Below are 26,026 nucleotides of genomic sequence, written 5' to 3'. Positions count from 1 at the left end.
AAGGCAACCAGCTAGAGTTCCGAAGGTTGCGAGTTCGAGACTTGATTTTATTTTTTTCTTGTTTTATTTTTTTACATTTAACCGAAACCTTCATGCAAAGGCTTCAAACACCATTGTAATCGTGTCAGTTCTTGTAAATTAGCCTGCACCATAATTGTATAGCCTACATACTTTTTTAGATGAGATTTTAGATTAGATTCAGACAACGAAATGCAGTAAAAAGTGCGTCTGAAGAGGGATTTGAACCATCGATTTAAAATGACGATTAAATACTATGGCAGCGGTCGATACCACTAGGCCATTGTGACGATATGACGGCTTGTAGCCTGCTGCTGATATCACCACAGTAGTAAATATTAATTTATTAAAATATGAACATATAACAATAACTGGGGCTAGTATGACCTACGCATTTAATCGGTCAGCAATTTCTTGCCAAACCATTTCCCTCGCCTTGTTAATTGCGGCAGTATTGCACTATTTTACATCTTATTTTTCCGTCTTCATAAAGATCAATAATTCGGAATGCTGTGCAAATGTAGGACCCCTGCAGAGTGGAGTATCTTCATTTCGACAGATCGACTCTTCTGGGCTCTTTATGTCTGCATGCACGCGCCCATATCGAGGATTTGTAAGCCGGTGTTCTGTGAACACTGATGACACAAGCCTGATCCTCGTTCGAGGAATCACCTGAGGCTTGAATTCCAATCCCGAGTTGCCTGATCGCCTGATTTATTTCAATCGCCGATATACTAATCCACTTTAGTGGAACGGCCCCCTGGTTGTCTGTGTCTGTGTGTTTGTGTGTGTCTCTTTAAAACCTAAATAGGAGATGAGTCCAGTCCAGGGGATCCACCCCCCTTGATAATTGGGAAATCATCCAGCCAATCAACACCAGCCAATCATCAGAACACCAGCCAATCATCAGAGGCCACACCATTCAAAAGACTGAGGGATAACCAGCAGCAGCTCATGTTGTACAATGCCATGCTGGTGGTTTAGTTTGTTAGTTGTTTCTTTGTTTAGTGATATTGTTAGTACTTTGTTAGAGATCATTTTGTTATAATGTTGTTGATACTTTGATTAGATGTTTTGTTGATACTTTGAGTTTTGTAATCTAATACTCACTTTATATTTTAAGGAATTTACATAGTGACTTATTGTTTGTTATTTTAAAACCATCCTCGGGATGTGTTTATTGTTTCTTTTGTTTCGAGGCATTTGTTTGTTGTTTCTAATTCTGTTTTTATCATTAATATAAAACTTCAAATCTGTCATGGCCAAATAAATATCTTTAATTGTACTCATTCAAACTGTAATTTGTTACTTCTTTCACCCTAGCCTAGAGAACAAGAACGTAACAATTGTACACGAGAGTATTCAGGCACAACATAATCTCATATCCGTCAGAATATAGGCATATATTACTACATAATATGTGGGGAAGAAAGTGGGATTATCCGTGTTTTCTTCGACGCTGTTTCTGGTGCTCTTCTTTACAGCGCATAAACACCTTCTCCTGAGACGGCTGAATGTGGATCCCGTCATCCGTGTGGGCACAGAAAGACGTCCTGGGAGAAGAGTTGCATTGGGTCAGTTCAGGTAGCCAAAGGGTACATGATTATACATGTAAAGTTCCTTTGACAAACCTTTTTTCAATATTTAAACAATTAATGAGTAGTAGGTCCGATGTGAGACAATTCCACTAGAGGGCGTCACTGCCTTTGAAATCAATCACCTTTTGGTGATCAAGCAGACAGTCCACTGCGTTTGTACAACATCATGTCACACAACAACGGGATCATTCTTCAGATCAAGGTGTCTGCGTGAATAGTGTGGTGTTGTGTTGATTGTGCCAAATATTGATTTTACGTTGTTAATACAACTTTAGCACAACATGAGAGGGCAATGCGCACAGCACCATTAATCCCGGCCTGCAACATAGTGAGCGCTGGATTGTGCTCTTACATGGATGAATATACAGTGTAACATGACATGTAAACCGTGACAACTGAAAACCTAGCATCCAATGCTTCTCCTACAATGTAGGCTTCTCCCTTTCCTGTGATGTAGCCTACCTTTTCACCAAACAGGGGCACTATGACAAGACTCCATGCCCCTCAGAGGCCTCTGTGTTTGTTGTATATCCACAAACACAAGTGCATTACTAACTGTCTGTTTCTTTATTCATTTCTCTTTAATAATCTTGTTATATAAGCGGGACTGCTTATATGCGGTATCACAACCCTCGTTGCGTAACCTTCCTACAGAGAAAGATGAGCCCCCCTGGTCCACAGCAGACTGGACTAACGAGCCTAACTAGACAGAGAGAGCTCTGTGTGAGTGTGTGAGGGTGAGGGTGGGGGTGGGGGTTGGGGTGTGTGTGTGTGTGTGTGTGTATGTCTGTGTGTCTGTGAGTGTGCGTGTCTGAGAGTGTGAATGCGTGTGTGTGTCTGGATACTCCCTTCTCACCTTCCTACCCTGACACCTTCCTTCAACTGCCTCTATTGATCTTTATTAATGGTATTCAACCTCACACCCTTCTGCCTCGCCCCCTGGGGGGAATAGACCCACCTCTGTTGCGTCTCTCCGTCTTTGACGCTGATCCTGCCCACGGTGAGCTGCGGCCCCCTCCTCCCGCCGCCCCAGGGCATGATGGTCTTCACGCTGTTCCACATGTTCTTCCACATGGCCGTCCCTTCCCAGCGGAACTTCAGCATCATCAGGTCCCCCATGTCAGAGTCCAGGGTGATGAGGAAGATGTACGTCTTATTTCCTGAGATCTCCTCAATGCTGAGGGAGAGAGAAAGAGAGATAGATAGAAAGAGAGAGAGCGGGGAGCGTGGGGGGGGGGGGGGGGGGGGTTAAAGAGAGGGATTTTCACCTGATGCACCATTGCAGCTTGTTCAATGTTGAGCTATCGTTAATGAACCAGTACTGAAAAAGGGCTGTGTTCCTATTTCTGGGTTAGTGTGTGGCTGCACGCCACATTTCACACAAGGCACACAGATAATAAGAATCATTTTAATTTTTGTTGACGTTTTAAGCTCAAACAGCTGCACCCACAGCAGTCGTGGGCATTGGCATTCCCTTTTATCTGGGAGCAGCAGGGAGGGATGGGCTTTCACGACTGCCAAGTCGACCCACACGTGCGCTTGTACGTGTGGTAGAACAGCACACGCACGTGACTTCCCCTGCTCTTAAATGCACAGATATGGACCATTGGCTTTGTAATAGGGCACGTTCAATTATTGATACCTCCCTCTCTTAGTGTCGTCTTTAATTCAGACGTATGAGCTGTTTCTCTATGTGCGGGAGTCAGTCAGTCGGCTAGGGTTTATCTCCCTGTACAGAGAGCAGAGAGAGCGTTGTGCGTGGATGGATGTGTGGAGGTTCCTCAGCACCCCCCCCCCCCCAGGGTACTAAAACCATAGCTGGAGACCCTCAGCTCTGGGTCTCTGGGTCTGGTGTGGTGCTACTCACAAGTTGATGGGCTGATCTCCGCTCTCCTCCTTGGTGCCAGTGAGAGCGATGGTGAGCGAAGGCTCGATCCTCTCGATCTGGTTGACGAATTGGATCCTGAATTGGTAGTGGTAGACTGCAACCGTGAGAGTGGCAGAGAGAGAGGAGAAGTCTTTAAGCACACAGGATCAATTAAACATGAACACACATAAAAAAACGTCCTCGTCAAAAACGCCCTCAATCCCTCATCATCTTTTAACAATGTTCTGTTCGTTTGCATGAGTGGAGCTGCTCCAGTATAGGTCAACCTACTGTATTATGATTGTGTGACCGACCGTGTTCGATCCCAGAGTCTCCCGCATTGGAAGAGTTGCGCATTAGCTGGCTAAGCTAAAGCCTCAGCATTAGCTCTGGGAGCCAACGCGTGTTAACAGGTTCCTAGACAGGTTACGGGAGAGGGGTTCCAAACTTACTCTGTTGTGTGTGTGCGTGTGTGTGTCTGTGTGTGTGTCTCTGTGTATGTGTGTGTGTTGTGAGTGGGACTGGAAGCAGCCAGGCAGCGACAGGCGCTTGCAGCCCAGTGAGCCATCACACCGCTACGACATTTAACTACCTAATTGGTTTTAGAGGAGCAGAAGCCTTAAAGTGGCTGTTATTGGCTGTGCTCCATAGAAAGCAGATTAAGTCTGTTTCAATAAAGCGACAGTCTCAGATGTCTAAGCCCTTGTTACTACAGCCCAGTACCCGAGTTCCTGAGATCTTACCTCATCGAAGTGGCACAAAAAAAAGCACTTACACTGAAAAAACCTGGACTTTTTGTATTTTATTATTACCGAGAGAGAGAGAGAGCTTGACATCGTTGCTTGTCAAGTGTTCCTCCTGGTCTATGAATTGCAATAAATCAAATACAACCGAACCATGCACAGCCTAACATGCCTACAATTCCTTTGCTATCTCATCCTATTCAACCTCTTAACCTTTGCAGTAACTTTGAATCTGACTCATTTTCCTAGAAGTTCTTATGTAATAGGTTATTCCTCTTTTTTTCTAGCCACATTGCCATCAGGCGTCATTCGTTTGTGTGGGCCGGTCCATGCGTCAGCTGTCGATAGTTTTGACATTTGAATTTCTCTGGAAATGTTCTGCTGTATGCTCATAGAACCTGGGAGGTACGTCTTTAAAGGTCATGAGGTCAACATGTTTAAGAAACAGTATGGTCACGACTCTTTACTGTCCTGGCGCCCCGCTGGTGGACCGAACTTCCTACTGCTGTCAGGACTCCAGAGTCACTCCCTATCTTCCATCATAGAATGAAGACCCATCTCTTCAGGCTACACCTTAACTGTCCCCCCTGAGACATCTGCTTCCCCTCTCTACCCCCCCCCCCCCCTGTACAGTCTCTCTACTGTTAAATGTTCTTCTTCTTTTTTAAAAAGACTGATCGATAGATAATTCACTTACTTAGTCAAATGTATTTGTTGTAAGTTACTTTGGATAAAGGCGTCTGCTAAATGGCAACAATGTAAAAATGTAAATGCCTGAGGCTGTGTGATATGAGACAGTGTGGTTGGTCCACTTACGTTTGTAAGGCATGAAGGAGCGGGTCTTCAGGTACAACCTTCTGCTGGTGCCGGGCCGCACCTTCTTGATGTTGTAGCCCAGAGTGTTGCAGCGGTTCTTCCGGCAGTCCAGACACACTCCCTTCTGGAAGACGCTGTCGTCGCTGCACCTGTAGGCCGTGCTCTGCTTGTCTTTGTTCAGCAGGGAGTCGATGAACAGGTGGACCGAACGCTCGTGAGCACACTTCACCGTCTGCTCAAAACCTAGGAGAGAGAGAGAGAGAGAGAGAGAGAGATCCTTAATGGTGTGAGATCTTGGGAACATACATTGATCTGTCAATGTTTTGAGTGCAGCCACAACCCTTGCCGTTCCAATTGTACAATAGATCGCTATGGGCAATTTTCCTGTCTGAAATAAGATTGTTTGGATGATCAGCACACTTCACCAGTCCAGCCCTTGTGGGACTGACACTCTCCTCACAGTTCTTTATGCCAGCATTCTATTGCTGGCACAGACATCTCCTGAGAATACTGACAAAGACTACCCCCGATCATGCTTTTCATTTGGTCATTAATATTTTGGGATTGATTCCATTGTTAGCCCAAAGCAGATCTGTCAGACTGTCCTGTCACTTCTCAGGGAGGACACCTGCCTCATTACTGAGTAGACTGATCCGAGGCCTGTCTCTGATCTGGTAGCCTGGGGGCAATAGAGAGGGACAGGGCTGAGGGACACCCACGGACGTGGGCTAATTAAGTCATGAGAATGACAGATGCTTTAATGTGCTCCTTTTCTTTCATCTAGCGACGTTAGGGAACGTTTCTTTTTGATTGAGGCGCCACCACAGTGCCAGCACCGCTTGTTTAAGACTATTGGGAATTTAATTCATATTCATCAAGAATAGAAAACAAGCCATTGCTTTTACACTAATATCCCTTATTATTTCCTTTGCGTGGCTCTATGCAACATCAGTGAAGCTGATGAACGCCGCCAATATATTATAGAGGTCTACTTGGCTCAGATTGCTGCTCATTAACACTTATGCAGCTCTCTATACCCTCCATCCTCTATCTAACATCTCTCTATACCTCCATCCTCTATCTAACATCTCTCTATATCCTCCATCCTCTATCTAACAGCCCTCTATACCCTCCATCCTCTATCTAACATCTCTCTATACCCTCCATCCTCTATCTAACAGCTCTCTATATCCTCCATCCTCTATCTCTGTTGTTTTTGGACCAGTTGAAACACCACTTTGATGTCCTCTTCTACTCTACCTGGGGACATACCCATGAGTCCGTACTGGGATATGTGGTCGTATAGGTTCTGGATGTGGCACCCTGGCTGGAAGGCACCACCGTTGGGGTAGAAGTCGTAGTGAGCCACAGGCTGTTTGATGCCCACGCTGAGCCCCATGCTCTCCTTGGTGAAGGTGTGGATAGCGTCCACAAAGAGGGCGTCATCAGAGGAGAGTCTATCTGTGGGGGACATGCCCTCGAACAGGGGACCTGCAGGATCCAGACCTGCACGTGGAGACAACCAGCTCAGGCTTGTTACAGGTCAAGGTTTCTTGGACGTCCTTGCGAATTGCTATTTCGTGAGAAACATATGTTTTTGACCACTGAAATGAAGAAGAAGAAATAGGGATGGGAGAGCCTCACCAGTGATTCTTCCGATCTTCCCAGAACCACCCAGGTAGCTTCCAGCAAATCCAGCGATGTGAGCGCCGAGGCTGTATCCAATCAGATGCACCCTTTTTGCAGGAAACTTGTAATGCTCCTGACACGGACACACAAACATTATCCTTGAAGATTTGATGTGAAAGTTACAGTATGAGATGAGGTTCGTACCGTGGACATGCACTGTATTTCCTGAAGATGTTTTCACATACTGTATACTGGTATGTTCAAACAGGAAGAATGGTTCAAATAAAACAAAAAACCGTTGCTTTATTCACACATAGTGTACATGACCTAACCATCCTACAGTTGTTGAACTAAATCCGTAGTCCACTCTCACCTCTAGTTGCTGTAGCAGGTAGGCGATGTCCTGGCCCACCGCCCGGGTGTTCTGTGCTGCTACCGGGTAGTGCTGGTGGGCCAGGGGGAGCCAGTCGTTGATGATCACGGTCACGTCTCCCAGGCTGGACTTCAGAGCCGTAGCGAGCCTCATCACCCAGCTCTCCATCATACCGTCCAGCTAGGAGAAAGAAAAGCTGATTTTAGCATTACAGTGCAGGGACCCGGGTCTGTCGCGGGGGACCACAAATGGCACCAATATAGCGCACCACCACTCAGTTAAGTTAAGTTAAGTTAAGTTAAGTCAAGTTGTTAAGAGTTAAGTCAAGTTGGTTTCCTTGAGCTTCCATTACTGATCTCAGATGCATCGGATGAGAAGAAACAAGAACAAACAGCTTCACTGATAATGTGTGTTTTCCACGTGAGCTCATGGCTGTATAGAATGTAGGAGATTTACAAGTTGATGAGTAAGAAGAGAGAGCAGGCCGTACCGACCATCCATGGCTGATGATGATGAGGGGGTGAGAGCTGTTGAAGCCACAGGAGGGCAGGGTCTCGGGTCCGAAGGTGCACATGTCTTCCAGGTTCTCCTCACCAGAGTACATCCTGAAGACAGAGTTGGTGACGTAGGGCGTCTTTATCCTCAACACAGACTGTTGGACTCTGTTGACTGCAAATGTGAAAACACCAACAGGGTGAATGCAAAGTGATAATATTGGAGATATTTAGCTAAATTATATTTCTTTTAATTGAATTTTGATACATTTCAGAAAGTCATTTCCATATTGACTGCATAAGAGGTAGGACATGACCATGATGCATGTATTTTCATTCCTTAAGTGTTGAACAAATGACCTAAAGGAATAGACTTTGGGCAACACAAAGTTGCATTGTATTGATTCAGGAATTGATTCTACTGTCCAGCAGGCTTCTAAATTGACTTTCTGTTATGGGTAAATTGTAACTAAATGTATTCGTTGTCTAGTTTCACCTTGAACAGCAGACACGCATCTGCTCAACGGATAAATGTGTGTCATGATATTGTGTGTCCCTTTGCTTTCATGCTCTTTCATTTGTGATTACAACACATGTTAAGAGGAAAAGCTGTGGAGGGGAGATGTGTACTGTATATAGTCCCTGTTTGTCCATTCCAATGTTTTTCTTTTGGTTGGTCTTCAGGTATTGTGAAACTGACCTCTCAGACATGTTCATGTGTTTAACTGGCTGAACACAGCAGGTCACCAGCATCCCCACAACAGAGTCACCGTGTTTGTTTGCTGAAGTAAAAGATCATACTTGTGTTCTCACACGCTATTACATAACTGGACTGGACAGGACGGGAGATATCCACTATGTGATAATAGATCCATAACTGGAATACTGAATTGCTTTGACTCCAGCCCAGAGTCTATATTTACTGAATTTTCCAATTGTCTGTAAAGATTAGAGCATTACCTGAAAAAAGGTAATAAGTCCATGGAACAGAAAAACAGACGTTATTCATCCTCACCAGTATCAGTATGATGTATATCAAGGCATTTAGCTTGACTTAATCTATCCTAAAGTCCTCTGCCAGGTGACAGATCAGGCACTCACCTGTTCTATTTCCACTGGTTCTCTTCCCCTCGCTCAGGTGATACGTGAGCAGCAGACCACACAGGATCCTGACCACAGCCATGGTGTCAACAGGTAGCTAACTCTTAGCACTTAGCTAACCCCTTCAACAATCACTGTCAGATAGAGAGCAGAGCAGTGGTAGAATGCTAATGAAAGAGGATGAGCTGTGATTATCGAACCCGAGGTGAGAGCATACTGCAGGGATCTGCAGGAGGCAAGCAGAGAGATGCTTCAGCTGGTCTGGGTGGGCTTCAGAAGAACTCTGTGTTCTCAGGAGGGGCACCTAGGACAAGGGGGACAGCCCTGATTGGATGTTGTCTCATTTGCACTGTTTCAGCAGATTGTGAAATGTCAAAAGTGGGAGTGGGCTGATTGTGAGAGTGTTTGGTCCTGGGTCGCTGGGAACTAAGATAACAAATGACCCTCAAAGCGTGTCCTTGTTAGTCTTGTCCATTATTGTTTCCTCTCAATAAACTCAAAAAACGTATGGACAAAATGTTCAGAGGTGGAGAGTGAAATATGGCTCTTTATTTTCCTCTCTGTTTTGAATCATCATTATCCACAGACAAAGTCGAGAACGCCGTCACAATGCGTTCAGCTATTTCTCAATAACTGTTTGCTTTGTCTGTGCTTATCTAAATGACTGCAATCAGGCCCTTTATTATCATATTCTGTACTTCAGTTACCGCATGCTTCAAAGCTAATTTACAACATCATACAGCTTTAGGAACACCTAACATGTATCGCATTACCACGTCCTGTCCAGAGTCTTATTGTATTGCATTGCATTATTGTATGAATTTCAAAGAAATCTATCATCACCTCCTATTAAAAAATGACCTATCTTTTGTCCGTTCCACTTAATATTCTCTCTCTCTCTAATCTTTTCTTGGATTTCCACCAGCAGTATGGTCTCATTTGTCTTGGTCCACCCCCAATTCATATAGTATCATCTTTGTTTGGTTTTGGTTTTGTAGGTTCAACTTTTCAGGTCTGAATTTCAAATACGTGTTTCTCATGTTTGTCTGGAGCGCTATGGTATATATTAAATATAAATATTATATTATATATATAAATATTTAATTAGATTCTACTTTATTGTCATCGCAGAGTACAATACAATGAAAGGCAGTTTAGCATCCAACCAGAAGTACAAATAGTGATATAAGGGCATGATAAATAGAACAAGAGGTAGTGATAGGTAATTATGTAATATACAGTATGTGCAGAGGTAGTAACATCAGTATAGTTTAGAGGTATATACAGTTATGGGCAATAAACAGTTATGAGCTGTTGAGTGAGGTCGTTTATGTACAGTATCTAATGTACAGAAGTATAAAGAAGCTATGTCAAGAGACATGTGCAATGTGCAATATACAGTAGTACAAAGGTAGTAATGTAATAATCAATAGTGCAAAGGTTATAGAGTGATCACATTAACCAGGCATGAGTAGCCAACAAGTATTGTCATTGTCATCATAGTATATATTTAAGCTTATGCTTCTTCCTACTCCTTTTCGGACATGTGAAGTAAATAGTGTTTTTTGTCTTGTTTTTTGTTTTGTTTAGTTTTTTCTTGTTTTTGTTTTGTCTTTTGTTGTTATAACTATTTTTCTCTGCACATGTTCGAAATAAATGCTTTCATTCATTCATTCATTCATTCATAGGCATTTTACATTGTCATATCTATAGTATCCCAAGGTGGGGGGGAGTACTGAGAGTCATAGTCAAGTGTGTGTGCGTGTGTGTGTGTGTGTGTGTGTGTGTGTGTGTGTGTGTGTGTGTGTGTGTGTGTGTGTGTGTGTGTGTGTGTGTGTGTGTGTGGGGGGGGGGGGGGGGGGGGGGGGGGGGGGGGGGGCAATGACATATTGTTTGAATATGACTTACAGACTTGTTTTTATCATGAAAAGAAAAGTAGGTTTATTGAACTTCGGTCTGAGCTCACATCCCAATAGTTTAAACAAACGTTTTTGATTAAAGACAAACTGACCAAATACTGACTGAAGTAATTATGAGATTTATTTTGTCATGTGTTTTATCATACACTACATTACTAACTTACTTACTTACTTACTTACTTACTTACAGTATGCTGCAACATATGAGTATTCTGGAGAATTTATAGATATTGAAGCCAATATTATCATAAATAAATCCACCAGAAATTAACAGAGAATAGTTAACATAGAGTTAACAGAGCATAGTTAACATAGAGTTACCAGAGCATAATACAGAAAGAAATAATATTTCACATATTATGCTTGTGAGTGAAATACAGTGCGTCCATGAGTACGGCTCTGACAGCAGAAAGGAAAGAGTTAAAGTTTTAATCTATAATGTTAGAGCTGCAGGTGAACATTAAGGAAGAGCAAATAGAGGGAACCTTTGTATTTCCAAACACAGGCCATGCTTGTTTGCTGTTTGCTCTCGCCTGAACCATGTCACCTGTCATGGGCAGAGCGGACACTAAACAGTCCCTTTCACATGGAAAACACTGACCGTGACCACAGATGCTGACAGACTGACCTGTCTCATCAGGAATGCACAGGCCTCTGTTATCTGTGTATCTGCTGTGAATCATCATGTGAGATATTGTGTATTATACCATAATACTGTAGAAAAGACACAGGTCAAAGATTGATTGACAGATGTGCATAATTGCCATGATTTCTCAGAGCAGGCATAGTCCTGCCTGTGTTTGATAGAGAAAGAGCTAAACACTGATGCTGGAAGCTGAAACGTCATCAACAGAGCTCTCTCTCTACACAGTGAGTAACTCTGTATGACCTGGTGTGGACCACTCACATGATCCTAGAGTCTACTCATATCTTATCTTCTATGTCTTGTTTTATTGTGTTTTATTGTGTATTTATTTTATCTATTCCGTATCTCCTACCTCTTGTCTTATTGTATTGTAGTTTATTTACTATTGTTTTTATGTTCAGCACTTGGAGTTGCATTCAATGCATGACTTGTGCTATATGAATAAAGTTTGACTGATTGATAGAGTAGGTATTCAGAGTAATATTCACACAGACAGAGAGGATGAAGTGTGGGGAGGAGCCTAACCACAAGGCCTGAAGAGATGGAGAGAAGAGATGGAGAGAAGAGATGGAGAGGGAAATCATGCCTCATCTATTTACCATGAATGTTACGTAAAGCTTTTCCCGATTGCTTGCTTTTATGATGATACATTATTTATTCAATCCACACTGCGCTGGTTGACGGGGTAGCAGGGGTACTTGTGATAGAGACTTGGTTTCTGAGACGTTGTTTTGGGGATAACATATGGTGGTATTTAATGCCCTCCAGTAACGAACACGGACACTAGCAGTGTTACGGTTGTAGAGGAAACTCGGGTTTATGTTTCTTGTGTTTCTTTCTGTTTGTGTTGTTCTGTATTCTACTGTACTGTATTGTTCAGTTGAACATGTGTATAGGTTCATATTAAGACAAGAAAACATGTACACATCACATTTTTATTTTTGTAAAATCTACAATACAGGTATAAATTACAAAATGACTGTTACAAACAAAACAAAGAGGAAAATAATGTCAGTAAAAGAAGCGTCGTGTAAATAAAAGTGCTTTTTTACTTTAAAAAAGCAAAGTGAAGCAACAACCAATAACAGCAATAGAACATCTCCATCTTGTGAAGGATGAACCTCAGGACAGGCTAGCGTTGTTGAAATGTCACCAACTGACATGTGACAGAAACAAGACTAGACAACTACCAAAGCGTACCTCAACTAAACCACTACAGTAACAAGTTTGCAAAATTCTTAATGCAGAAACGAATAAGTTCTTCAACAGCTTTTGCCTACAAATGATCTCTGGTTGAGAAGTAAGCCACATACAGGGTGTAACATGTACAGAATGCTGTGTGGTCAAGCTGTTTGTTGGGACTCTTTCTGGGAATACTTTTTCCTCGATTTCCCCCTGCCCATATATGGGCTAAGTACTATAACTGGGTTCAGTTCAATGTGTTCATCATGAAAACTGTCCTTGATGGGCTTTATACCTGGAACCTGTTCGATGTTTCTCTGTTATTTTCCAGTGCGAGGTCACAATGAAACATACTATCAGTTCTGGGTTCTTTAGTGCCCATCAGTGCCCTGACACATAGGTTAATAATTGATCAGTCTTTTAGAAGTGCCCATTCATCAGACAGTGGTGAACTGATTTGACACTGTAAACATGAATGACCAATGGGGTAAACTCTCTCTCAGAGGACTTCATTCATACTGTCCAATGAAACATTTCCATGCTGGTTAGCAACTAGACATTTCTACTCATGCTTTTATGAAAATGTACTGTATGCACATGACACTTTCCCAGACAACATGGACCTTATGAGTCACAGTCAGAATAACAGAATACAGTCAGATACACATAATTTAGAAGCGATGCTGTCTATGTCAAGATGCATACTGCAGGTGAGTGCTCAGACAGTATAGACTAAATCGTGTGAGGCTCATTTCACACTTTAAGGCTGTTTCATTCAGTACTCCTCTCTGTGGAAAAAGAAACATTAGAGAAACACGACTATGACTATTTCAAACCACAGATACTAGTGTATATCATTGTGTGTGCTGGCACCCATGCAGTGAATAGGTTGTGTGTTGCAGGCAGAGTGATTCATACAACTGTGATAAATGGATGGATGAAGTGAGGCAGAAGGGAGTACACACTCTGCAGAGCGTACCATAAACTAACCCAGCGACTAAAAATATCTGGCCTTCCATTACATAAATTGTTTGCGGCTATTTTCTATGAGGTCAAACAGCTGTAAGTAACCTAAGAAGACTGCTAGTTAAAAACCTGGTTAACTCCCCCTGCAAGAGAAATATCGCTATACTAGAAATGGAATGTTAAGTAAGCAGAAGGGACAGTCTGAAAAATGATTGGTTTATGATTTCATGGGGTTAATGAACATGCCTGAGTCAATTTGCTTTGTTTCACATGGGGCCTTTCCATGAGAGTGCAGAGACTGAGACCTCACCTCAGCTCCCTCAGATCGAGACATGAGAGAACTCGGTCCCACTTTAAACAGAAAATACACCTGAGGTCATACAAAATGGCCTACAGCGATGCTTCACAAATTGATTTGCAACCAATTGTCATAGTTTGTTAGGTTGTTTGGTTAGCTTGGCAGTATTGTATTGTGAAGCATATATAGAGACCTTACCGAGGCTTAATGAAGGCTTTTAGAAGCTTTGCGTATACAGTGTGACTGACTCATTGAGGTGGCCATTTTGCCTGCTTGGGTTAGAGGGGGGGGGGGAAGCTGCCGTGCCTCGTCACCATGGAAACCCTGCTCTCCAAGCCTAGCTCATGGTGATCATCTCGTATTTGTCCTTGACGTTGTTCTCCTCCTGTTTCTCCGGCTCGGGGTGGTGCAGCTCGATGAACAGGAAGTAGATGGCAGCTCCCACCACTCCTCCCACCATGGGACCAGCCACTGGGATCCACCACCAGCAGCCCCCCGCACTGCAGAGAAAAGAACACATGCACGCCACACACACACGCACGCACGCACACACACACACACACACACACACACACACACACACACATTTATTTACACAGGAAGTGGTGATCTCTGTAATCTCGTCCGCTCCCGTCTCCCGCCTCCCCTAATCCCCCTGTTAGTCTACTGATCCCAGCATGCAAAACACTGATCTCCGTTTCCACCAACATTTCCACACTGTAGATCGTCTATCTAATTGTCCTTTAAAGGTTGTCTAGCTATCTGGATAGCAGTTAATACTGTAGTTAGTTATCATGGTTTGCAGTGAGCCCAGATGAACCCGGCCTGACATCAACTGAACCCGTGGTGCGACTGTAGGAGCTCTCTCTCTCTCTTCAACAGCCAAGCAATGTCCTTCTTCTCTCCAGGACAGAATGCCCTGATCACCTTCGCACGACTCTGTCCCTGATACCCAGGATGAGATTATAGGCTCCTGATGCTGGTTGTGTCTGCGAGGATCCAGCAGATGAAGAGGTCTGTGCCTGGCCCAGAAGGCAGCAGCATAAGCAAGAGTCTGAGCAGGCTGTCTTTAGCTCCTACGCATCCAGGGGGTGGATGATGCAGACTAGGAGGAGGCTGGTGGATTACAGGGCTGTAATCTAGAGGGTGACCAGGTGTCATGATCAGGCCTGACGGCTCACAGGATTGGAGGCTGACACACACCGGGTCACATCGTCAAGGGAACATCGTTGTCACGCTCGGCAGCTAGCCAGCGTCTGTCTGTGTCTTCACTTCCTACTTACTGGGATAATCTTATTTCATGTCAAATAAATCCACAACCTGACCTGCAGTATTGTTTGTCACTGAGTCTTCCTACAGAGATTTTTTCGGTGGACGGGATCTGCGGCTTCCTGTTTCATTTCCTGCTCTCTCTCCTGGCATCTGAACGTCCATTTCACTTTATATATCTCTATCTTAGCGTTATGGTTTAACAGCTCTGCTTAGACTTAGTGGATGTATTTAAATCCATATTGCAAAAGGTGAGATTATGTAAGATTAGAGAATACAGATTTACTGTATTCAGTGAACCTTATGGCCACAGATTTATGTGTGCATTAGAGTGGACTAATCTTAAATCAATACATGTAATCTCAGATGCCAGCTATCTGGTGACATGTACTCCCATGTACCATGGGATGTCACGGCACAGGGAGTCAAATACTGGAATTGACCTGTGGCCATTGGAGCAGAGAGCGCCATCTATTGAGCAGTGAGGTGAAGTACTCAACGCATTGGCAGAAAAGCTCAGCACTCGCAGTCACGTTTCTCTTATGCAACCCTCCCCATGCCCTCTCTCATTGGTAACTGCCTGTTGGCGATGACCCCTCGTTTGGTCTCAGAAGTACACTATGAAGGTTTGTATAGTAGCACAGACATACCAGTAGTGGACAGCTCGCTTATCTAGTGTAAATAAATACACAAAGTCCCAGGGAACAGCTTTTAAGAGTGGCAGTAGGGAGAGAGAGAGCGACAAAGAGAGACAGAGAGAGAGAGACACACAGATAGAGAGAGAGAAAGAGAGAGAGAGAGAGAGAGAGAGAGAGAGAGAGAGAGAGAGAGAAAGAGAGAGAGAGAGAGAGTTAGCAGTTAGAGAGAAGTTAGCTACCTGACTCTGACAGAAAATCACACAGTGTTGTCATTTCAGGCCTATGCGCCATGGAATATTAATGTGTGTAGAATCTTAACTCTGCTCCCTCACATCTTCATGCCTCTTCCGAAAGGCAGGAGATACGAGAGCGTTGCTGAAATATTGATTCAGATCAGTCAGGAGAGCAGGAGAGATAGAGCTACGAACACCCTTTCTTCCAGGAGGAGAGAGGGGGAAGAGGCCAAGCCAGCCCTAGTTGTTGTTACCCAGTTTCTCTCACTGTGTGTCTGAACGGCACGGCTGGGGAAGAGGGAAGCAGCTGAAACAAACAAACACCACTCGTCTGGGAGAGGCTTCATTAATGTTTCAGGTTCGTACCGTGGACGACCAGTCGCTGGTCGGTGTTGTTCCGGAGGAGAGAACAACACATAATCAAAATAAAAGTCCCAAATCCCAAAAGGGGTTCGGTGGAAAAACAAGTTGCAGATTTGGTGCCTTGTTTGTAGTTCTGTACTTTAGTAGGTCTTGTAAGTTATTAAAAACAAAACAACAACAACAAATTGTAAGACGAGTCCTTGTGTGTGAAAAGTCGATCTCTCTCCGACGGTGTGTGTGTGAGGCGTGTGAGGAGCTCTTACCTGAACACCTCCGTGCCCCACCCAGCCACCGCCGTGAACAGCCTGGGCCCCAGGTCACGAGCAGGGTTGATGGGATACCCACAGTTGAGGCCCATGGACACGCCTATAGCCATGATGATCAGGCCGATACACAGAGGCTCCATGCCTTTAGGGGCCCCGATGTTCTTCCCATCCAGGATGGCCAGGATGCACAGGACCAGGGCCCCCGTCCCAGTCACCTGGGGGGGAAAGCACCGCTCATGACTTCAATACAGTTAGGACAGAGTCAATTACATCATATAGCTACAAATATAAAGAGTTTATACTGTGTTTGAGATGCTTCCCTTGAACGACAAAGGACAGGTCCTCAAGCATAACAGAGAGAGAGATGGCCCAGTGCTGAGTGTAGCTCATTTATCTAATTGCGACAGGGGAAGAATGGCTTGTTGTTTTGGTTTTGGCTTTGTCGGTGGCTAGACTAGTTTGCTCAGGTGAACTGTGGCCTCTATTCGTCTGCCTAAGCCTATTAACTTCACCTTTCCCCGGGTCGAAGGATAGACAAGACAGATTTGTAAAAGGACTGTCTCCATATGGCCAGACATTAAGAGCAAACCCAGACCCGTTGTTAAAAATGCTCACAACTAATTTATTCATTGTAAAAACACGTAAACATTTCTTTTTTTTTACTTACGCTCGGTTAATGATTATATTTATTTTTCAAACTCAACTTTGACCCACACCCACACATATACTGTACACACACACACACACACACACACACACACACACACACACACACACACACAGTGTATTTTTATCTATTTTTTCTCTTTTACTAGTGTTTTCTGTTAAGCACTTTGGGCGGCTGTTTTTGTCATTGTAAAATGTGCTATATAAATAAACATTACTTACTTACTTACTTACTTACACTCTCACACACACACACACACACGCTCACTCGGCTCTATTCAGCACAGATGGTAGTTTAGCTCAGCCTGAGAACAGTATGGCCCACATACTATAGCCAAGACACATGTTCACTGTAGTATGTAATATTTATGTTTACTTCCATGTGCATGAATGCTCTAAATGCATGCTCACGTGCGCACGTACACTTATACTGTACATAATATACATGTACTGACATACTACCTCAGGCTAAGATGATAGGAAAAGAAATCTGGGTGCCAGGGGCATAGGATTCATCAAACATGTTAAATAATATACGATCCATCGTTTACCTGGTCTATGAATCCACCTAGGACGGAGAGGTGCTTGGCAGGATAGGATGCAAATATATTAGCAGTGGCGTTCACGCCAGTAACAGAGAGAATTCCACCTGTGTGCTCCATTAAAGCATCTATAGAAAAGAGAATTTAAAAATTAGCCATTGCACTTCCCATCATGTGTGTGCGTGTGTGTCTGTCTGTGTGTGTGTGTGTCTGTCTGTGTGTGTGTGTGTGTGTGTGTGTGTGTGTGTGTGTGTGTGTGTGTGTGTGTGTGCGTGCGTGTCTGTGCGTGTGCATATGGAACAGTATTAGTTATTGGCAATTTAGTCTCTTTCCTGTTGCCAAAAACCTCAGCATAGTCTTGACAATCAATAACCTTTCCATTAACCCTGTGACCCAAAAAAGCACACGTAATACATGCATAAATGATATGAACATCGTTCGATGGCGGTATTTACGACGGTATTATTACTATATATAATATGATTGTGATGATGATGATGATGATGATGATGAAGATAACGACCATGACACCTACCATAATACAACCCATAGACGGCACAAGACCCAGCGAAGGCGCCGAGGAACTGCGCAGCCACGTAGACAGGGAACTTCTTCAGCGGCAGCCTGCCCAGGACCACCATGGCCAGGGAAACGGCGGGGTTCACGTGGGCTCCTGGAACAACCACCCAAACACACAGTCAGAGGTGGTCCGTGTAAACTTAGGGTGTACTGAGATTTATAGTTTTTTTATTTGTGTGGCTCTTAACTTCATCTGACACTTGTCAGTGACAGTGGATAGCCAGATATCCAATATAGCCAGAGGCCTAAAGGGACAAAACACACTATATTGAGAGGGTGGGGGGTGAATGGAGGGTCATTTGTTTAACACCCAAGGACCTTGGCTGTAACCTCGGGGGCGGAGGTAATGCTGCGGGGGGGGTATACTGTATCCGCCGCGCGCCAAACACTTCTCCACCGGGTCTGTTAGAGAAAAGGCAGTGGCCACAACAGCCGGCTGAAACAGCCTGAGGCGATTGGCTCTGACATAATCTGCCCTGAATCTGCTTAGAGGCCTCGCGTAAACAGCAGGTCGTTGGAATGACCACACCTCCCAAACGCTACGCGGGGGGGCGCACCTTTACTCTCCGCCTGTCAATTAACGTCCAACCCCTTCAGGGTGAAAACGAGAGGAATAAAAGAGAGAAGTGTGCTCCTCTCGCATGGGGCCTGTCTGCCTGACAGACAGCCGGACAGGGAGGGAGGGAGGGAGGGCTGGAAAGCAACACCACCACCCTCCCCCGGGAGACCCAGCCCCCCCCCCCCCCCCAAACAACACCACTACCCTCCCCCTGGAGACCCATGCCCCAGTAAAGCTCATTAGTCCAATACCTGAGATCATCATCAGAGATGTCAACTAACAGCATGGAGGCTTCCCAGCGTTTGGACGGGCCCCCAGGCCTGAATGGCCCAGTCATGCAGCAAAGGCGCCCTGGTTCCTATTCTAAACTGCTCCAAGAACAGTAGAAGAGCTTCTAACACTCATATAGTACACACAACCCCACTGGAGCGCGGTGTCCCCATACCCCTCATTACACACGGACCGAGATCGAGTTTCTTCAGAAAGCCACTCAGAATCCTAGGTCCGGGGTGGAGGCGAGAGCCTCATTCTGCCAGTTTACCACAATGATGAATTACTGTATCTCTCCAGGAATGTTCAACGCTCCTCAATGAATAATATAGCAATTCCTTCTTCCAAACACGGCAGGAAATATGGCTTTTATTCCAGCTCTCTCTCGTCTTGTCTGAAGTGCTGAAGCAGCGATGAGTGTGGAGGGGTGCTGGGGGTTGGCTCGGGGGGGGGTGTTCAGAGATACTAACACAACGCTCAATTGCTCATACGCCTTGAACACAGCCCTTCTCTAAGACGGAAAGGCCAGCACTTTCAATATGGCTCATATAACCTGCGTATTAGCAAATGTTCAAATGATCCCCCCTCCCCCCCCGCCTCCCCCCCGCCCCGGGTTAGAACATTAAAAGATAATCACGTCAATGCTCTTTTCCATTGCTCAAATGGCGTAGAAATCACCACGTCAATTTCGAATTACAACTCATCATCCTATTACGTCAAGCCTACGCTGGGACATAATAAAGCCCTTGATTGCTGATTAAAAAAAACCTCTCCACCTTCGCTCAGCACAACCCGCGCGAGGCGTGGTGACATTTAGAGGGTGATTTCCCCGCCGGTCCAGGGACTGTATGGTATCATTATTGCTGGCTGCGAGGCCCAGAGGGCTCTCCTTGCTGTAATCCCTAAGGAATGTACCCAATAAAGTTCCCTCTGGGCATTAGGACACAACACCTTCGACCCTGAGGTAAACCTAGCCTTCAGCCTGAGGTAAACCTAGCCTAGTGATCACTTCAGCCTGGGATAAAGGGCCTTTCTACACTCCTCCCCCAGCTCATACTTAAGACTACCCCCAGCATTGAGCACAGCTTGCCACAGTACATTATTCTGTAGGATATCGTGTATGATCTGGACTGTATGCGTACTGTGAAATATCCGCCATTTAGCTGACGCTTTTATCCAAAGCGACCTACATTGCAGTGAGTGCATACATTATTCAGTATATACGGTCCCGGCAGGAATCGAACCCCCAACCTAAGCGTTGTTAGCGCCATGCTCTCCGAGCTGAGCCACAGAGGACCACCGTCTATGGTCTGGATTGTATGCGTACTGTATATATGCTACAGTTTATGTACAGTAGGATGGTGCCCTCTTCTCTGTTATGTAATGTTGCTCACCCTGTAAAGCGCTGACCTACAGATCTACACAGGTGGAGGTTGTATGTACGTCCAGTCCACCCATCCCAAGGACAACAGTCAGGGTGGAGCTCACAGTGTTATTGACCCCAGGGCAGGGATCCTCATGGACTACCTAGGAATACCTAGGAATGGTATCAAACACGTCCTCCGATTTCTACTCCCACCTGATTGATCCACGGTCGAGTTAAATGGAGTGCACTTATATAGCGCCTTTACCCAAATCGCTTTACAACGGCCTCTCATTCACCCATTCACACACACATTCACACACCAATGGCGGCAAGCTACCATGCAAGGCGCCAGTCCGCTCACTGGGAGCAATTTGGGGTTCAGTGTCTTGCCCAAGGACACTTTGACATGTGGCCAGCCGGGGCTCGAACCGCAGATCTGCTAACCATGCGATCATTAGACGACGGCTCTATCTCCTGCACCACAGCCACCCTCGAGTTGTGCCCAGGACTTTCTCTCCTGTGGACAACCGCCTACAAACAGGGATGGGGAAAGGGACGCTTCCTCTTTCTGGAAGAGTGAACTCTTGACGACTTGAATCAGTAGATCCATTGAGTCACGGTGGCACGCACAGTAACCGAGACATTAGAACTTTTAAAAACGTTCTTGACAGTTTAGTGGCCGAGAGGGAAACGAGTGCTAGGCGCTCATGGTCAAAGATCATGGCAAAGCAAAGGCTTTTCACCACAGACAAACAACCCACCATGACCTTTGAGTCCTGGGGATGTTTTTGAACCCGAAAACCTTTTTTTGTAATTGCGTTCTTTGTGGGTGGAGGTGACTGAGAGAGTCATTCTAAAAGGGCCTTGCGTGTGAATTAAAGGTTCATGTCATAGGCAAAAGAGGAAATGTGAAACGATTGAACACACACCCTAAAGTGACTAACGTGTGTTACAAGGTGCTGTCCCACCCACCCTGATGAAGGGATGAGGCAAGAGAGGACATCTGCTTACTCAAGCACATATCACGCCAAAATAGGACTGGTTTCCTAATCAAAAGTTGACCCAATAAGCTGATGTCAATATGTGGTTATGTGAGTTCAGAATACACTGTAGGGATGGTTGACGTGAGTGTGTGTGAGTGTGTGAGTGTGTGAGTGTGTAAAACTGGGTTTTATTTACCTGACACTCCCCCCGCCATGTAGACAGCCATCATCACCCCCAGGGTGAAGCCGATGTGGATGGTGAGGGGCTCACCCAGAGACCCCTTACTCAGCACTGTCTGTGCAACTGACCCACAGCCAAAGAGCTGGGACACACACGCACACACACACACACACACACACACACGCACGCACACACGTAAACACGCACACACACACACACACACACACACACACGCAAACACGCAAACACGCACACACGCGCACACACGCACACACACACACACACACACACACACATACACACACACACACACACACACACACACACACACACACACACACACAGACAGGGGCAAAACACAGGCAAAAACACAAAACATTGGCAGGAGGAAGAAAGAGTCATTGTTTTTTCCAATTATGCACAACATCAGACAGGCCCCCTTGTTCCAGGGCCTTCCTGTCTAATTAGGACGCCTTTCAGATAAATGGGTTCCCCCCATCCGTCCATTAAAAGATGACCTCTTTTGAAGCATGGAAGAATAATTAACCTGTCTTTTTTTCTTGAAAATAAAGAGACCAAAGTGTTGAGCGGGGTGAACTCAGAGGTGACCAGGGGAGGGCAGGGGCTAGATTAGGGACCACCCCCACGGACATCACAACAACGTTTCCCTCCAAGCTTTGTGATTGGATAGGGACGTGTTTTTACCATGGCAATGCAAAGAGTGACCACGTCAGAAAACCCATACTGGAATGTCTGAGTTGTGGATTGGATTGAGTGGTCTTATCATATCATCATCTGTTCATAGTAACGTTCTCTGCATTTCAGAATTGTGTGGGAATCCTTATGATTTCATTATTTATCAGTTAAAGTTTACATATTTCAAATCGTGTTCTTATTGTGAAATAACATATTCAATATAAATTGCATTTGCTAGAAAAAAAACATGCTTTGATTTTTTACATTTGATACTGCTGAATGATGTTCAAGCAAGTGAAAGACATACTGGCATTATAAGGTTTGAGGGAAACAAAGCTTTTTTATATTTCATGTACTTTTTTGCATGTAATATAGAAATATGTATATAACTTTCATCATATGGGGAGTGCACATGTTAGTAAATGTTGTGTTTGATAGTGTTTTTATTTAGGTTTAGGTTTAATAACCAAGCATCCCATTAATCCCTCATATTCCTCACTTGTCAGATCTGCTATTACAAAAGTCTCAAGATGTCTTCATTAACACCCAAAGAGGTTAATGTGACAGGAATTATGGATGAGCACATCAAAAAGAATACACTTTATTATCAGAATATATTAGTCAGCAGCAAAATATATCTATCAAAACATATCACTGGTGTCAAGGGAATTCCCTGATCTTATTATCAAACTAATAAAGCCAACTATTCAATGATAATCAGATGATACGAGAAAGTGCACGGGTACTCACTATTAATACGAATATCCCCAGAAATTCTGCCAAGAACTCTTTGATGATGTCCTGCCTCAGGGCGCATCGCTCCTTTAGTTTTCTCGTGCTTTCAGGTTCCATATTTCCTCCGATAACTGATGTCTTACTCTTGTCAGGACAGACAGTTGACGAGTAGAGTGAGTGGCTCTATGGTAGCTTAGGATATAACCCTCTCCTCCCCCTGGTCACTGCGCTTGTATTATGTGTACACTATGGGCCGTTAATCTGTTTCGCTCCTTCACACTCTAGTCCCCCATCATAACGGATCCGAGTGCTTGATTGGTCAGTAATGACTCTGATGCTCAATGATTGACTAAATGTGTCGGTGCGCCTTTACGCGCAACTTTTGGTTTTTCTATTGAAAACAACCTTATTTTGATTGAGCCATTGGAATTAATACATGTTATAAATTAGACTTATGTCTGATGTGTTTATCATGTAAATTAATTTACTGAGTTATGCAGATAAGTGGGGACGGGGACGGGGGGACGGGACGACTTTAAAGATATTGACACACACACAAAGTAAAATCCATGATGATTCACATCAATGTCGACATTCGATCGCACTACCAAACGGTAATTTTGATTAAAGCTGGAAAAATGTATATTCCAAATGTTGCCTTGTATGGTTTTCATTTTAAAACCTTCTTGTATTGCGACAAACTGACGAACATGCATACGTTATATGACATATAATAGCCCACAAGAGAGTAAATTTAACTCGTTTCTTGGGTTAAAAAACGTTTTATTTACACGATGTTTGACAATATGAACCTACAGTGATTTACAGTTAATCGGTGAATTACAGTTAATTAATGAATGTATTTAGTGTTAATGATAAGAAAATGCGGAGAGCCAACCACTGCCCTCTTCTGAGGGTTTAGGTTAATGCTACTGCAGTCCTGGGAGACATTTATTGTATTTTTATAGTTTCCATGTTTGTCACATCTGTCACATCTTCCCATGTACGACACCCGTCAAGTCAATGAAAGAGCACATTAAGAGCACAACATTGAACCATTATGGATGCATACACAAACCATTTTAAGGAATGAGCTCTCTAGTCCAGTTTCCTGAAGATTTATCAACTTTATCTCTAAATGCCTGTTTGACCGCTGCTGGCTGGGTATAGGCTAAAGTAGGATATGGTAGCTTCCATATTATTTAGCCTTGACTATGTGAAGACTATTGATATGAGAAGTTTGATGATGCGTCCTCATGTCACTCAATGAGTCTTTAAGGTGTCAGCTTCTGACACCTTTCTTCAAACACCCTTGGACCATTAAGGACCACCGCGCCATTTACTCCATGAGGAAATCCTAAATCCCTAAATCCTCAATTAGAATTAGGCTATTCTAAAATACTTACCTGCCTATACATGTCCAATATGTGTCTGGCTGTCTGTAATTAAAAAGTCAAAAGTCAAAGTCAGCTTTATTGTCAATCCAATATATGTACAGACATACAGAGGGCTGAAATTGCGTTTCATCCACGGTTCATAGCAAACAAAAACAATAAATAACAATATAATACGACACGATTAAAAAAAACGATATAAATAAAATCAAATAACTATATATTCAAAAAATACTAGATTAAATATTTGAAATGTACAGGGGTGGAAATACAATATGAACAATGACAATAGTGGTAACTGGCTCAGTATAATAGAGTAAAGTGGCTAAAGTACGTAAATGTAAGTACTGGTAAGTAATGGCATGGAGAGTGCCCCCGAGAGGTGCCCAAGAGGTGCCCCCCGAGAGGCGCGCCTGACCAATGTCTTGGTGTCATGGTGAATCCATAATGGTACAGTGTTGCCTCAAGGCAACATTTGCAACTTACCATAATGGTACGGTGTTGCCTCAAGGCAACATTTGCATTTTAACAAGTTTCCATGACTTAATTAGCAAATAAAGTAAATTAAACTATTAGAAAGTAAGCTTTACTCATCTATTATTATGAACATATTTTCCAGATTGAAAAAGGCCAGGAAAATATGTTATTATAAGTAATAATAATAAATAAGTATTGCATCATAACTGGGGATGCATTGTGTGAATGTAAAAGGCCAAGAATGGGTATGTTGCCTAGAGGCAACAAGGTACCATAGATGGTTAAATTGTAGGCTATAGCCAGTTGATAGACTACTATGCCCAACAGAGGGAGCTCAATGAACATAGAATAAACGGAGAGGCCGGGTAGAGCGTCACCCTCTCCCAGTATGTGTAATGTCTTATCTTCCGCTCGCCGTGGTCTGTGAAAAGAAGAGGCGACAGGTAGAGGATGAGATGTTTTGGTTGCATTAATCAATGTCACTTTTTCAGGGATTCTCGTCTTTGATGTGAAACAGGCACTTAAAGAGTGTCACCCATGCTGTGAAAAAGGGAGATGCGTGATGGTGGAGAAAAGCCCCCCTGAGGGGAATTTTCAAATTAGAAAACGGTCTCCTTCCACTTTTTTTATTTTATTCTGAAAGACAATTCTGGGAATATCAATAGATTCAAAGCATATGGACATTCAAGTCGATATATACATATATTCTCCATTATAGCTCATGATCAATTTGAATAGGCTTTACAATCTATTATCGCCCATGGTATTCGAGCAATAGCCTAAATATTAGATTGTGATCTTTTTTCTTGATAGTATTATTTTGTTTAACAGCAACCCTAACCCTAACCCTAACAGCCACTACTACTATAAGAATCAATGAATATTGAGTGGGCATGTGTTGAAATTGCTGATTGCATATCCATGAAGATAAACACAATGTGTTCTCTTTGGTCCAAAGAGTAGAACATTACTAATTTACTGAAAAATGAGATTGTTTTGATTGAATCGTAATTCTGATGGGCTGGGCCTATACCTTATAGTTGGACTGAGACTGACAGAGACAGCTCTTGCTAACGACCCGATGCAAACAGTTCCTTACCCTCGCTTTAGTTTAAGGTCTCACTCTGATTGGCCTTGGGTGTAAGAGTGTGGTTGCGGT

At 43.9% G+C, this 26,026-nt stretch overlaps 2 protein-coding genes across 4 annotated transcripts; both read right to left on the bottom strand.

The window, feature by feature from the left end:
- Positions 1-1,274: 1,274 nt before the first annotated feature.
- Positions 1,275-8,925, bottom strand: lipca (lipase, hepatic a). 3 transcript variants are annotated; one of them, XM_080544569.1, is made up of 9 exons: positions 8,640-8,925; positions 7,535-7,713; positions 7,045-7,224; positions 6,687-6,804; positions 6,303-6,548; positions 5,043-5,285; positions 3,484-3,598; positions 2,575-2,793; positions 1,275-1,571 (listed from the first exon to the last, which is right to left on the bottom strand). In XM_080544569.1, the coding sequence occupies exons 1-9, from the start codon at positions 8,719-8,721 to the stop codon at positions 1,457-1,459; spliced, it is 1,497 nt and encodes a 498-aa protein (XP_080400695.1). In that variant the 5' UTR covers positions 8,722-8,925; the 3' UTR covers positions 1,275-1,456. The 3 variants fall into 3 exon arrangements, with proteins under 3 accessions (XP_080400695.1, XP_080400696.1, XP_080400697.1); XM_080544570.1 differs by having other exon boundaries at positions 6,315-6,548; positions 8,640-8,924; XM_080544571.1 differs by lacking the exon at positions 6,303-6,548.
- A 3,206-nt stretch (positions 8,926-12,131) lies between these two features.
- aqp9b (aquaporin 9b) lies at positions 12,132-23,220 on the bottom strand. The gene is made up of 6 exons (XM_080524917.1): positions 23,012-23,220; positions 21,581-21,707; positions 18,163-18,300; positions 17,637-17,755; positions 16,417-16,634; positions 12,132-14,150 (listed from the first exon to the last, which is right to left on the bottom strand). The coding sequence occupies exons 1-6, from the start codon at positions 23,111-23,113 to the stop codon at positions 13,988-13,990; spliced, it is 867 nt and encodes a 288-aa protein (XP_080381043.1). The 5' UTR covers positions 23,114-23,220; the 3' UTR covers positions 12,132-13,987.
- Between the last annotated feature and the right edge of the window lie 2,806 nt (positions 23,221-26,026).

This window comes from Nansenia antarctica (assembly GCF_963989245.1).
Source record: "Nansenia antarctica genome assembly, chromosome: 1".
Taxonomy (NCBI): Eukaryota; Metazoa; Chordata; class Actinopteri; order Argentiniformes; family Microstomatidae; genus Nansenia; species Nansenia antarctica.
Note: the sequence above shows the minus strand (reverse complement) of the source record. Positions and strands in the feature narration are given on the sequence as shown.